Source organism: Rhinopithecus bieti, unplaced genomic scaffold (assembly GCF_001698545.2).
Source record: "Rhinopithecus bieti isolate Rb0 unplaced genomic scaffold, ASM169854v2 scaffold_17861, whole genome shotgun sequence".
NCBI classification, from domain to species: Eukaryota; Metazoa; Chordata; class Mammalia; order Primates; family Cercopithecidae; genus Rhinopithecus; species Rhinopithecus bieti.
The window spans coordinates 3,424,479-3,440,204 of record NW_016809830.1 but is presented as its reverse complement, the minus strand read 5'-3'; the positions used below and the strand labels follow the sequence as shown (position 1 = coordinate 3,440,204).

Below are 15,726 nucleotides of genomic sequence, written 5' to 3'. Positions count from 1 at the left end.
TTTTTTTTTTTTTTTTTTTTTTCAAGATTTACCACACTATTGTATAAGGGATGGGGAAAGTCTTAAAATCTTACTTAAATGAGTTTCTTTCTCTAAATAATGAGGATTTAGAGAAAGACAAATGAAGTTAACAAGGTAAACACCTCAAATGTGAGATTTCAGCTATTATGCTGATGTGTTAATACAGCTTTACTTCTAAGTCTTATGGAGTGATGACTAATGGGCGAATCCATCCGTTTTTTCTCATGAAAATCTGAAAGAATATACAGTGCAAATATGCCACCTTGGTAATTGGCTTATACAGGCTGAGCATTCCTCATCTGAAAATCCGAAATCTAAAACTTTTTGAGTGCCAACATGATGCCACAAGTGGAAAATTTTACACCTTACGTCATGAGGTGTCAAAGTTAAAACATTGTATCATGCACAAAATTATTTAAAATATTGTATAAAATTACCTTCAGGCTATGTGTATAAGATGTATATGAAACATAAATGAGGCTGGGCGAGGTGGCTTATGCCTGCAATCTCAGCACTTTGGGAGGCTGAGGTGGGTGGATCACTTGAGCCCAGGAGTTGGAGACCAGCCTGGGCAACATGGCGAAACCCCGTCTCTATTGAAACAAAAATTCGGCCAGACGCAGTGGCTTACGCCCATAATCCCAGCACTTTGGGAGGCCAAGGTGGGCAGATCACCTGAGGTCAGGAGTTCAAGAGCAGCCTGTCCAACATGGTGAAACCCTGTCTCTACTAAAAATGTATGGTGGCGATCACCTATAATCCCAGCTACTCGGGAGGTTGAGACAGGAGAATGGTTTAAACCCGGGAGGTGGAGGTTGTAGTAAGCCGAGATCACACCACTGCACTTCAGCCTGGGTGATAGAGCGAGACTCCGTCTCAAAAACATAAAATAAAAACACAAAAATTAGCTGGGCATGGTGGTACACGCCTGTAATCCCAGCCACTCAAGAGGCTGAGACACAAGAATTGCTTGAACCCAGGAGGCCGAGGTTGCAGTGAACCAAGATCACACGACTGTACTCCAGCCTAGGCGACAGAATGAGACTTGGAATCTTGGTCTCAAAAAATAAAAGAAAAGAGGCCGGGCGCGGTGGCTCAAGCCTGTAATCCCAGCACTTTGGGTGGCCGAGACGGGCGGATCACGAGGTCAGGAGATCGAGACCACCCTGGCTAACACGGTGAAACCCTGTCTCTACTAAAACTACAAAAAACTAGCCGGGCGATGTGGCGGCGCCTGTAGTCCCAGCTACTCGGGAGGCTGAGACAGGAGAATGGCGTAAACCCAGGAGGCGGAGCTTGCAGTGAGCTGAGATCCGGCCACAGCACTCCAGCCTGGGTGACAGAGCGAGACTCCGTCTCAAAAAAAATAAAATAAAATAAAATAAAATAAAAACATAAATGAGTTTAGTGTTTAGACTTGGGTGGCATCCCCAAGATAACCTCATTATGTGTATGTAAATATTCCAAAATCTGAAACATTTCTGGTCCCAAGTCTTTCAGATAAAGGATACTTAACCTGTATTTTCAATCTGGCATCAGGGGTGTTGTTTGTTTTTATAGTATACAGTTGATCTCAGCTCTTAAGGTGCCTACGTGGCGTAAAAAGGAAAAGGCTTCCCAAGCTTCACTAGAAGTGATGAGATGTAAGGAAAAAAAATTAACCAGTTTAGGTTTCTGTATTGGTGAAGTATTTAAAGATTGAGGGAATTATATGAAGAATTACTACCTAGGTTGTTTATTCTCATTTCTTATTGATATTTTCACTTTGGCTTTTAGGCCCTTTTTTTGACTTTTAAAAACAAATCCTGTGGCCAGGGCATGGTGGCTCACCCCTGTAATCCCAGCACTTTGGAAGGCCAAGGCGGGCAGCAGATCACCTGAGGTCAGGAGTTTGAGACCAGCCTGACCAACATGGTGAAATCCCATCTCTACTAAAAGTACAAAAATTAGCCAGGCGTGATGGTGGGCACCTGTAATCCCAGCTACTTGGGAAACTGAGGCAGGAGAATCGCTTGAACCCGGTAGGGGCAGGTTGCACTGAGCCAAGATCATGCCACTGCACTCCAGCTTGGGCAACAAAGCGAGACTCCATCTCAAAATAACAAAAACAAATCCTTTAGTTGCCCCTGTGAAGTAGAGAATCAGAAATATTAAAAATTGTGACAAGATTGCAGTTTAGGCTGAAGCTTTGCCCCAATATGAAAACATCATCTTGGAGTACAAAATAAAGAGGCATGTTAAAGCAGAATGTCAGCTTAAGAAAGCTAGAAAACTTTTAAATCCTACTGATTCGTGTCTTAACAGGGTGGCTGCATTATATTTTGAAGTATTGTGAATATTCCAAACACCAGACACATCTACACTAAATGTAAGTGTGGTAGAGGCTTGAGGGTTTAGGGCATGTCATAAAGAAACCTTTAGTTTTTCTTTTGGACTGTGCCTTTACTGCTAGTTGATATTACCAGGGACTCAGTGCTTGAGGGCTGTGGGAGAAGATGGAAGGCAGAGTCACCGGAATTTCAGCATGAACAGCTAGATACGGAGAAGAGAGGAACTCAAGTTCATGCCCTTTTACATTATATATTATATTGCGTGCAGGTTTGTAGAAGAAATAAATGTTACAACAGAACAGACGATAATTCCGTTTTAAACATATATAAACATAAAAAACAGGAACCCAAATCAGAAATCACTGACTTACACTACATGTCCTTAAGTATAAATAAGGAGAAAGATTTCTAGTTATGTTGTATAGATGGCCAGGATAAAAAGTAACCCTTTGGCCTGAGATCTATCCCCACATAGCCTTTCTGTTTTCATCGCTTGCTGCAGCTTAGCTGTGCTTTCGTGTAGAAGAACGGTAAACGAGTCTAGTCGGAATATGGCGCAAAAGTGTTATTTGGCCTGCAGCAGAGCAGCTGTTCAGTTCACGTAGCTCAGTGGTTAAGCAGTGGGCCTTAGTTAGTTAGCCTAGGTTCGAAGCTTTGACTTTCTGCTAACTAGCTGTGTGACTGTGTTTCTTTAACTTTTCTAAGCCAAAAGGAATCTACAAAATGGATAGAACTAAATTAATGAGGTTCACAGGATAAGACAAAATAATTATCCCTGTGCCTGGCACACTAAAAGTGCTCAAAATATTGTACCCATTATTATTGTCATTTCCTGTCAATTGATTAAAGACATTCAAGCACTTTTTCATCTTTAGATGGGTGATTTGGACTAGGTAGCATTCTACTTCAGGCTTCAATGAGAGAAACCCAGCTTTAATCAGTTTCTGTGTATTAAGGGTCTTTGGGGGGGGGTTCTTTTTTTTAGGTTTTTAAGGTTTTTTGTGGTTTTTTTGTTTGTTTAGTTTTCTGGTACAGAGTCTCGCTCTGTCACCCAGGCTTGCTGTGGCGCGATCTCGGCTCACTGCAAGCTCCGCCTCCTGGGTTCAAGCGATTCTCCTGGCTCAGCCCCCCGAGTGGCTGTAATTACAGGCACGTGCCACCAACACCTGCCTAATTTTTTGTATTTGTAGTAGAGACGGGCTTTCACTGTGTTAGCCAGGATGGTCTCGCTCCATCTCCTGACCTCAGGATCCACCCACCTTGGCCTCCCAAAATGCTGGGATTACGGGCATGAGCCACCGTGCCCCGGCCTGCCTAAGGTTTTTTTTGAGAAAAAGAAGTCGGAGGGTTTGAAGCTATATTGTAGTAAAACAGTGAAAAACCAGTGCACTGACATTTTACATTGTCTGAGAGTCAAGTTCACTAAAAAGCCAGCAGTAGATTATAGACAGTATTATATAGGACAGTAGCGAGGCTGGCCAGCATCCGTATTTTGGTTCTGCCACTTACTAGGCATTTCAGTTTGGGTGAGCTTTTAAACCTCTTCATGTCTCAGTTTTCCCATCTCTGAAAGAGGGATGTTAATATTACCTACCTTGTTATGAAGACTGTGTGAGGCAATATAAGTAGTGACCTTTCTTGGAACCGTGCCTGGCACATAGTAAGTGCCGTGTAAGCCTGCTGGGGTGGCGGTTGTTGTGCTTGTCGGCCACTCACGTGCTACGTGGAGTGCATATTCAGTTGAGTGGAAAAGTTTTTCGTTTAAATGATTATTTTCTCTGTAGGCAAAAATAAATATCCATGACTGTGTTCTTGAATCATCCTCCCAAGAAATAAAATTCCCTAAAGATCTAATTTACAGAACTATATTTCTAAGTATAGTAAGTTTTTTGACATTTGTAAAAAAAAAAACACATATTTTCTTCTCTATCCTTGAGTAATAGGATAGTTAATTAAATAAATAAGCAGTACTAGAGATGGAATTTAAAACAACAACAACAGTGATTTGGGCCACGCACAGTGGCTCACACCTATAATCCTAACAGTCTGGGAAGCAAAGGTGGGAGGGTTGTTTGAGCCCAGGGGTTCGAGACCAGCCTGGACAATATAGTGAGACCTCATCTCTACAAAAAATTTAAAAATTAGCCAGGCATGATGGCACATGCCTGTGGTCCCAGCTACTTGGGAGGCTGAGGTAGGAGGATAGCTGGAGCCTGTGAGGTCGAAGCTACAGTGAGCCATGATCGCACTGCTGCACTCCAGTATGGGCAACAGGGCAAGACCCTGTCTCAAATAAATAAAATTTTTTAAAAAATGATTTGGACTAGTTCATTTTACACAAAAGTGCTTAGTTCCCCTCAATATAATTTGGTTGCAGACTTTGATACAGAATAGTTACACTTTTCATAAGACATTTTGGGAAAGAAAAAAAATATGTTGGTGTTAAGTGCCTTAATTTCATTCAGCAGTTGCAGGGCTGGGCATGTGGCATTAATGTAACAGAACAACATTCAGCTTTTCCCTGTATGAATGAAGCTAAGCCTTCCCTCAGAGTTGTATCTTCACCCCAGTCAAGTCTTGCTGGAGCCAGACATATTACTTGACATGAGAGAGGCAGCACCTAGGCCTGCTGTCAGTTGTCTCTAAGTAATACCAGTTGTTGAAATGGTACCATTTCTACTAAAAGACCCTTGAAAAGAGAACTCCAGATCTGACACTGTCTTGATTGGTTTGCATTGTTAATTTAATGCAATTCAGTAAGTATTTGCTGAGTTATTTTCGTTACGTCCATAGTCCAGATGAAGGAGTATGCTATGTGCTAAGGGAAGTAATAGTGAATACAGATCATGATCTGTCCTCTTAAGAAAATTATAGTCCCAGGCCAGGCACAGTGGCTCATGCCTGTAATCCCAACACTTTGAGAGGCCGAGGCAGGCAGATCACCTGAGGTCTGGAATTTGAGACCAGCCTGACCAACATGGAGAAACCCTGTCTCTATTAAAAATATAAAATTAGCCAGGCGTGGTGGTGTATGCCTGTAATCCCAGCTACTCGGGAGACTGAGGCAGGAGAATCACTTGAACCTGGAGGTGCAATCGCACCATTGCACTCCAGCCTGGACAACAAGAGTGAAACTCCATCTCAAAAAAAGAAAATTATTGTCCTTTAATACAATGAGAAAAAACACTATCTACGGAGTCAAAACATACATCAACTCTGTGATTTTAAGCAAATCATTTAATCTTTGTAATTTAATTTTCTTATCTATAAAATAAGGATATAAATCATTTAAAGTTGTTATATGGATTAAAATTAGATTGTGTGTATGAAAGTCCTTTGAAAACCAAGAAAATATTATACAGGTTGAGTATCTCTAATCTGAAAACCCCAAATCCAAAACACTCCTGGTCCCAAACATTTCAGATAAGAGCTACTCAGAGTGTGCAAATGTAAAAGATTAGTGTCATTATGATTTCTTATCAGAAAAACTAAGTAGACATAGGACTATACAATGTCAGGAAAAGCCTGTATGTGATTGTCAGAAAGTGCTGCTACAGCATTTCAAGGTAGGGAGAATTTGAAGTGTGTTAGAAAGCCACAAACCAGTTACCAGGTAGTAGTTACCAGGTAGTAACTTGCGAAGGATTCTGAACTTTGGAAATAACCCTTGAGGACTGGTTATGGTTTGGGTAGATAGAAAGGAGATAGAGTAACTTGAGCAAAGTTGTGGAGGTTAAAAATAAGTTTGTCTTGCTCTTGAAGCTGTAACGAGACTGATGGAAAATAGAGTTATGTTTTGAATACTTGATAGAGGAGTATAAGTTGTACTCTTTTTAAAGTGTATAATTCAGTGATTTCAGTATCTTCACAAAGGTGGGGCATCAGTCACCACTACCTAACTTCAGAACATTTCCATCATCCCAAAAAGAAACCCTGTATCCATCAACAGTCACTCCCATTCCTCCTTACCCCAGCCCCTGGCAACCACAAATCTATTTTCTGTTTCTCTGGATTTGCCTGTTCTGGACATTTCATATAAATGGAATCACCTAATATGTGGCGTTTTATGTCTGCCTTCTTTCACTTCGTATAATGTTTTCAAAGTTCATTCATATTGCAGCATGTACTAGAACTTCATTATTTTAGGGGTAGATAATATTCCATTATATACTATATTTTGTTTATCATTTAACATCTCATGGACATTTTTGGACGTTACGAATAATACTGCTATGAGCATTTGTGTACACATTTTTTTTTTTTTTTTTTTGAGACGGAGTGGAGTCTTGCTTTGTTGCCCAGGCTGGAGTGCAGTGGCCGGATCTCAGCTCACTGCAAGCTCCGCCCCCCGGGTTCACGCCATTCTCCTGCCTCAGCCTCCCGAGTAGCTTGGACTACAGGCGCTCGCCACCTCGCCCGGCTAGTTTTTTTGTATTTTTTAGTAGAGACGGGGTTTCACCGTGTTAGCCAGGATGGTCTCAATCTCCTGACCTCGTGGGAGGCCCATCTCGGCCTCCCAAAGTGCTGGGATTACAGGCTTGAGCCACTGCGCCTGGCCTGTGTACACATTCTTATGTGAACATAATCTCCATTTCTCTTCGGTATGTACCTGGGAGCGAAATTCCTGGGTCATATGGTAATCTATATTTAACTTTTTGAGGAACTGCGAAACTGTTTCCAAAGTTCTTACACCATTTTACATTTGTGCCACCAGAAATGAATGACGGTTCCAGTTTCTCTGCATCCTTGCCAACACTTGTTCTTGTCTGTCTTTTTTATTGTAGCCATCCTGGTGAGTGTGAAATGACTTGGATTTGCATTTCACTAGTGGCTAATGATGTTGAGCATCTTTTCATGTGCATATTTGCCACTCATACATCCTCTTTGGAGAAGCATCAGATCTTTGCCTATTTTTACATCAAGTCGTTAGTCTTTTTTTTTTTTTTTTTTTTTTTGAGATAAGAGTCTTTCTCTGTTGCCCAGGCTGGAGTACAGTGGCGGGATCTTGGCTCAGTGCATCCTCCGCCTCCTGGGTTCAAGCAATTCTCCTGCCTTAGCCTCCTGAGTAGCTGGGATTACAGGCTCCCATCACCACACTTGGCTGGGTTTTTGTATTTTTAGTAGAAATGGGGTTTTACCATGTTGGCCAGGCTGGTCTTGAACTCATGACCTCAGGTGATCCACCTGCCTTGGCCTCCCAAAGTGCAGGGATTACAGGCGTGAGCCACCACGCCCGGCCGTCATTAGTCTTTTTACTGATGAGTGGAAGAGTTCTTTATTCTGGATACAAGCTGTCCTTATCAGATAAAATGATTTGCAAATATATTCTCCTGTTGTGTGGGTTGTCTTTTCACTTACCTGATCTTTGTCGTTTATTGAATTAAATCCATTCTTTTGGTCATTATTTTTAAAACCCTATCTGTGCACTCCTTTTTAAAATTCCCTATGTGTGTGCTCTCTTATTTTCATTCACAACAGTAATTTAGTTTTTTGCCAGGCTAGTCTCTTTTCTGTTAGCTTTCATTCCAGGTCCTATCCGTGTTTATTTCTATCCTTGCTCTTTCTCTGCCTTTCCAAATTTCTAGCCATTCCCTCTCTTAAGACCATCCCCTGTTGTTTCACTGCATACTGATGATATTCCTCTCTGTACTTTATTCATTTTATACATACACGGTGGTTGTCCCACTAACATGATTTATGGCATTTAATTATATGATGACTTTCATTGTTGCTTGATAACATAAACGTGTGAATCTCCATGCATGAATCTCCCGGTCTCCTGCTTAAGAGGTTAGGAACTTTGTCTTCGTCCTTCTTTTTCATCTCTCAGTGCCTATGTGATAACTTCCAGTGCACACATCAGCTGGAACCCACACTTGATAAATGGCTGTATCTGTTTTCTCATTTTAGCTGAAATGTTGTATTTGAAAGAACCATTTTTCTCATTTTAATAGAAATTCAAAAAAAAAACAGACGACGTGGATTTTGTCCTGTAGGACCACATGCAGCAAATTGTCTTTAACTCTCAAAGCCACATTCTCTGCTAGGAGTCGGGGCCATAATTACAATGGATTAGCTATTTTGGGTTCCCTGTCTAAACGGCTTTTACTGTTTGCTTTAAAATACCGTGTAAAGAAATAATTAAATCCAGAATATTGAGAGAGCAAAATTAGTGGGCTCCAGAAATTGCAAGCAGAGGGGAGGATATCTTCAAAAGTGTTTTGTCCAGTATTTTTATGAAGAAGTTCAGACTGATATTTTTGTTGTTTTTTACAGCCAAAACAAAATTCTTTTCAAGAAAACATTGAGTTGGTTGTGTTAGTTTTTATAGTGTCATTTCTCAGTAAGGAAATATGATTCATCTATTGAGTCCTAAAACTATTGCAAATTTTAGATTATTAATTCAAAAGACTCTAGATGGAAGATTGATACTCGTATCTCATAGCAAAAAGAAAAAAATAGTAATCTGTGAAATCAGATTTCCCGTCTCTGATTATAAAACTACCTTAACTAATGTTTATGGTAATACCTGCAGAGTTTCTTAACTTCATATTGCAGGTGCTGTTCATCTGAATTGTGTTTGTTCATCTGTTAAATACTTACTAAGCTCCTGCTGTATGCCAGGAATACACAAATAAATAAATGTAAGACTATCTCTGCCCTAACAGAACTCCTAGCTTCATGGAGGAGACAAATGAGTCAGGAGAGAAATCCTAGCTGCATTCTTTTTTATATATCATAAAATAAAATTGTATTTTATATTATACTATTGGTTACAAATATATTACTTTTATAAGTTAGGATATACTTCAGACAGCATTTTGATACTGTCTTAAAATGCAAATTTTAAGTACAGACTGTTGGTAATAATTTTTTTATTTATTATTTTTTTGAGACGGAGTTTTGCTCTGTCGCCCAGGCTGGAGTGCAGTGGCATGATCTCAGCTCATAGCAACCTCCACCTCCCAGGTTCAAGTGATTCTCCTGCCTCAGCCTCCCAAGTAGCTGGGATTATAGGTGCCCAACACAACGCCAAGCCAATTTCTGTATTTTTAGGAGAGACAGGGTTTCACCACATTGGCCAGGCTGGTTTCAAACCCCTGACCTCAAGTGATCTCCCTGCCTTGGCCTCCCAAAGTGCTGGGATTATAGGTGTGAGCCATCATGCCTGACCTGTTGCCAATAATTTTAAATGCAAATTACCATTGTCTATATTTATAATTGGGTATTTCTTACATATGCTCACATCACCTTGAAAAAAATTAAAGTCATGTTTGTTTGTTTGTTTGTTTGTTTGTTTGTTTGTTTTGAGATGGAGTCTCGCTGTGTCGCCCAGGCTGGAGTGCAGTGGCCGGATCTCAGCTCACTGCAAGCTCCGCCTCCCGGGTTCACGCCATTCTCCCGCCTCAGCCTCCGAGTAGCTGGGACTACAGGCGCCCGCCACCACGTGCGGCTAATTTTTTTGTATTTTTAGTAGAGACGAGGTTTCACCATGTTAGCCAGGATGGTCTTGATTTCCTGACCTCGTGATCCACCCGCCTCGGCCTCCCAAAGTGCTGGGATTACAGGCTTGAGCCACTGCGCCCGGCAAAGTCATGTTTTTTTTACAAAAAGTTATGCAGTCTGTATGTTCACAGTGCATTTAGAATTGACATCTACCTCTCTTTTATTTTTCCTCTTTTCAAAGGGTTATTATATTATGCAGGACATGGTTATGAAAATTTTGGGAACAGCTTCATGGTCCCTGTTGATGCTCCAAATCCATATAGGTCTGAAAATTGTCTGTGTGTACAAAATATACTGAAATTGATGCAAGAAAAAGAAACTGGACTTAATGTATTCTTATTGGATATGTGTAGGAAAAGGTAAATTTTCTAATCTTTATTAAACAATTGTTGGAGTTAAATATCAACCTTGACAAACTAGAGAAACCTGTGAAATGCCAACAGCCATTTGCGTGTGTGAATTTTAGTTTATACATTGAAACTGGAAGAACAAAACTAGAGAAAAATATATTTACTCCATGTATATCTAATTATTTTAACTCTTCATATTTGCTGTAGAACACAAACAAAGAACTAAAGGGCATGGGCATTTACTCATACTACAGGGGATTCAACTCTCCAGAATGCCTTTAGATGACTTTAATACTCATTGTAGTTATTCCCTCAGGAATTAACAAAACCAACACCCATGGAGTTGGGATTTCTGGTCAGTAGTCAGTCCTGGTCTTCCAGACACAGAATGAGTAGCCGAAGCAGATGTTTGGAGGTTTGGATCCCATTTATCTGCCATTGCCTTTCTAAGAAATAGAACCAGTTCCTCTAGATTTACTATTTTTTGCTTGCTCAGCATTTACGAATCAAAATCCAATGCCCGAGTTCAAATGCAACTCCGGTTTTAAAGCTAACAAGGAGTTAGTGGGTTATTTTGGGTAGATATGTAGCTACCTAGATGAAAAATTTTGAATCTATAATTTTAAATTATGTATTCTAAAATACTGTTGTATTATCTCATTATTTATACTCTTTTAAGGATGATCTTTAACTTTTCATATTTCTGTCTGCCCTTCTCTGCCTCCGTTGAATAGAAATGACTACGACGATACCATTCCAATCTTGGATGCACTAAAAGTCACTGCCAATATTGTGTTTGGATATGCCACGTAAGAAAATTTTATGTTTACGTTTAAATTTCCTTTATTCTTTGATGTCTTTTTGCTTGCTTTTGCTTTTTAGGAGCAGGGGTCTTAACTCTGTCGCCCAGGCTGGAGTGCAGAGGCAACATCATAGCTCACTGCTCCTGGGCTCAAGCAATCCTCCTGCCTCAGCCTTCTGAGTCGCTGGGATTACAGGCATGTGCCACTGTGCCTGGCTCCTGAGGTCTTTTTGATTCTAGATTGGAGGCCTAGAAAATACCTATAGACATGTAGGCATAAATTTACCTCCTTGATGTTCTTGGTAGAAAATTTTAAATGGTCAACTTTAGCATTCCATATCATGGTATCTTATTATTAAGCCCAAATTGGGCATGTAGTTTCTGCTTAAAGATTAACTCTTTAATTATTGATGTCATGTGAGAGGCAGAAGAGAAAATGAGGCTCATCAGTGTATACAGAAGTCCCATGTGGCAAGTGTTTGCTTTTCTAACATTTTCTTTTAAAAGTTATTTTATTGGATATTGACAACTTATATGTATTTATAGGATACAAAGATATGCTATGATGTACGTATTCAATGTGGAATGATTGAATCAAGTTAATTCACATATCACCTCAAATACTTACCATTGTTTTCCTCCTAACTGAAACATTGTACCCTGTGACTAACAGTCCCTATGCCATGCCCACCTCCCAGCCTCTGGTAACCACCATTCTGCTGGCTGCTTCTCTGAGTTCATTTTTATTAGCATCCACATATAAGTGAGAACATACAGTATTTGCCTTTCTGTGCCTGGTTTAACTTCTTTTTCTATTTTTAAGGTGTCAAGGAGCAGAAGCTTTTGAAATCCAGCATTCTGGATTGGCAAATGGAATCTTTATGAAATTTTTAAAAGATAGATTATTAGAAGATAAGAAAATCACTGTGTTACTGGATGAAGTTGCAGAAGGTAAAAAATAAAGAGAAACTACTCGGAAAAAGGAGAGCAGGGGGGACACCACCTATTCAGGGTTCCCTGTCTAGTGATTGTTTTATTCTTATTCTTATTATGTGGGTTTGGAATTAGTATCTACTTTGTAAAACAATTTTTATATTAATATAACATTCAGCAACACTTCTGCTATTGAATGTCATCTTTCCTTCCTTTTTGACATAGCTCTTCATCATCTGTGCAGCATTACTTAGACTACAAGGCTAAGCCTAGGCACAGTCATTAAATAAGTAAAGTTGAATCCTCAGAGCTCTGCCTTGCTTCTGTGCCCAGTGCCTTGGTGCTGGCAAATCTCCCTATTTGGGGGTGGGTGGGGGGTGTGGGAGGGGTGGGGGGGAGTTGTCCAGTGAGCGCAGTCTCTCCCAGGATGGGAGAGAGAAAACTTTACAGAAATTTTAGACACTGCTGGGAAAACTGAGTTCATTTTTTTTCCTTAATGAACTTAGTAGATTTAAAATCCTAATTTAAGGATGTGATCCTAGGGGGTCTAATGCCACATCTTCCATTTCTATCTGTTCTTTCCTTGCCTGCTGGTATAATGTTATGCATATGTCAGATGCTGAGTAAGTACCTATTATTTTGGTAGATTGCACTGTGTTTTTTGAAAAAACATTTTATAAGCCATAGCAAAAACACGGTAACTTGGTCAGGCATGGTGGCTCAAACCTGTAATCCCAGCACTTTGGGAAGCTGAGGCAGGAGGATCACTTAAGGCCAGGAGTTCAAGACCAGCCTGGGCAACATAGCGAGACCCTGTCTTCAAAATAAAAAATAAACAAACAAAAAGGAAGAAAGTAATTCTTACAAACTAGCACCACTAGAAAATGGAGTTTCATGGATGTTCCAGTGATGGCAGTTTGGGTATAAGGTGTTTGGCCAACTGTCAGCCATATTTATTTTCATGTTTTTATCTGTGTAGCTATTTTAGTTAAATCACTTGACTTAGCCACTTTTCCATTTAACGTAACCAGCCAGGGCTTTGGACTTCCTGCCACCCTCCCGCTTCAACCAGAGAAATTCCACTTTTGTTTGTTTTCTACATTAGGCTTCTTCTGAAGCTCACATTTGAAGGAAAGTCTCTGCTTTTAAAAAAAAAAAAAAAAAGAAAAGAAAACCTTTGGATTACGTCAGTTGTATTCAAACTGAGATCCAGTAAAGTGCTCCAGAAACTCTACAGTGTTTTATTTCAATTTCGTTTTTAAGTACATTTTAACTGTTTTAAAACTTAATAAAAAGCACCATGCTCACCCACATATGATGTGTACCAAATTGTCATAGCAATGAATGGCATCCCAGTATGTGCTGTGAGGATATTTGAACTTTTTATAAACGTCTTAGAAAGTTTCGCTTTTCACTGGTCTTTTTCAGTCCTACCATGTCTGCTTACCTAGAAGTGCCCAGGCAGGAAGACCCTGCAGTGTACGTGGAGCACGCTCAGCTCAGTGCCATGTACATTGTGCCCTTCGTGGGTAACGGCCCACTCATTGTACAAAATAAGTAAAGGCCTAATAGTATCATGATAAATAATACAGTTAAATCTGGCACTTACTTTGAGTTTTGGGTGCTTTGTGTCTGACCCCTGTCTTAGTAGTGAAAAGCAAAAGCAGTTGTATGAAATTTTTCACAAATCGTCCAATTTTGAAACAGAACTTTGCTGCTTCTCCCTTTGGATCTTCCGGATTACTTAATTAAAAATTATTCCATGGCTGGGCATGGTGGCTCACACCTGTAATCCTAGCATTTTGGGAGGCTGAGGTAGGAGGATTGCTTGAGCCCAGGAATTCAAGACCAGCCTGGGCAACACAGCAAGATTCCATCTCAATTTAAATATATATATATATATATTTGGGGCCAGGTACAGTGGCTCATGCCTGTAATCCCAGCATTTGGGGAGGCTGAGGCAGGAGAATCACTTGAGCACAGAAGTTTGAGACCAACCTAGGCAACATTGTCAGACCCCCATCTCTATAAAAATTTTAAAAATTAGCCAGGCATTATGGTGTGTACCTCTATTGCCAGCTACTCGCAAGGCTTAGGTGGGAGGACTGCTTGAGCCTGGGAGTTTGAAACTATAGTAAGTGTGATCACACCACCGCTCTCCAGCATATGTGACAGAGCGAGTCCTGTCTCAAAAAAAAAAATTCCAGAGGGGGAAAAGTATTCAGAGATTATAAGCCAAGCAGTTGAAGGGGAAAATAAACATGTTACCAATTTCTTTTTTAAGTTTTTGGTTTCCTTGTGTGAGACAGTCTCTGTTGCTCAGGCTGGAGTGCGGTGGCATGATCTTGGCTCACTGCAACCTCCACCTTCCACGTTCAAGTGATTCTCTTGCTGCAGCCTCCCGAGTAGCTTAGGACTATAGGCACGCACCACCATGTCCGGCTAATTTTTGTATTTTTGGTAGAGATAGGCTTTCATCATGTTGGCAAGGCCCGTCTTGAACTCCTGGCCTCAAGTGATCCACCGGCCTCTGCCTCCCAAAGTGCTGGGATTACAGGTGTGAGCCACCGCTCCCAGCCCACCTTACGAATTCCAACTGTGTGCAAGGAAAATACAATATGAGGTAAATTGGTTGTTATAAAGCTACAGCCATCAGTCTGTAACCCGACTTTTATTTTTGTACTATTCAGAACAGCATTATTATTAGAAGTATTGAACATACTACTGAGGGTTTTTATTGTGAGTAGATGTTCGATATGAATATAGGACCTTGACAGTAACCTACACCTAATTATAGGACCTCTCTTTTCCCTTCCCCCCGCTCCATGATAACTACCATTCTAAACTTATTCCTTTTCTTTTACATAGTTTTATTTTGTATATACCCAAAAAAGTATGCATAGTTTTGTTTTAACTTAATAAAAGATATGCTCTCTGTACTCTTTTGGGACTAGAATTTTTTTATCTAATATTATATTGCTAAGATTGATCCATATTTTTGCATGACTGTAGTTTTTCATTTTAACTGCTATGTAATATTCTATTATGCAAACATACTACAGTTTTTTTCAACTACTCTCCTGTGTTGGTGAGCATTTGAGTTAGTTGTGGTTAACAGTCTTGTATATGTCTCCTGGAATATATATGCATGAATTTCTTTGCAGTGTGATTCTAGGGCTTGGAATTGCTGTGTCATAGGGTGTGACAGTATTCCATTTTACGAGAGAATGCCAGACAGTTTTCTAAAGTGGTTGCTGAGTCTACACTTACCCTGCTCCCCGCAGCCAGCAAGGGATAATGTGAATCTGTACTCTCTCCATCACTTGATAGTCAGACTTTTTTATTTTTGCCAATCAGATGTTAAATAGTATCTCATGTGGTCTTGATTTGATTTTCCCTAACCATTAGTGATATTGAACATTGTTCTTATTTTTAATAGCTATATGTGTATGTTGTGTGAAACATCTGTTCATGTCATTTGTCCATTTTTCTACTGTGTGTGTGGGTTTTTTTTCAGTTTATTGATTTAGAGAAATGTTGTATGTGTTCTTGATATAATACTAGCAAGGACTGCTAAGACGCTGTTGAATAGAATAGGTAGTTATGGGCATCCTTGTCTCGTTTCTGACTTCAAAGGGAATATTGCTAATGTTTTCACATTTAGAATAATATTGTAAGTTTTTTATTAACACTCCTTAGCAAGTTAAGGAAGTTCTCTTTACATTGTTTTTTTGAAAAAATTTTTTTTATTTAATTTTATTTTTTATTATTATACTTTGAAGTC

The 15,726-nt window shown here is 39.9% G+C and overlaps 1 protein-coding gene across 1 annotated transcript in view; it reads left to right on the top strand.

Annotated features, from left to right (window-relative positions):
- Positions 1 to 15,726, top strand: part of MALT1 (MALT1 paracaspase) — an 88,485-nt gene that overhangs the window by 55,762 nt on the left and 16,997 nt on the right. Inside the window, 3 exon segments of the mRNA XM_017890505.1 lie at positions 10,039 to 10,216; positions 10,942 to 11,016; positions 11,833 to 11,960. Of these exon segments, the coding sequence (XP_017745994.1) occupies positions 10,039 to 10,216; positions 10,942 to 11,016; positions 11,833 to 11,960 (381 nt within the window).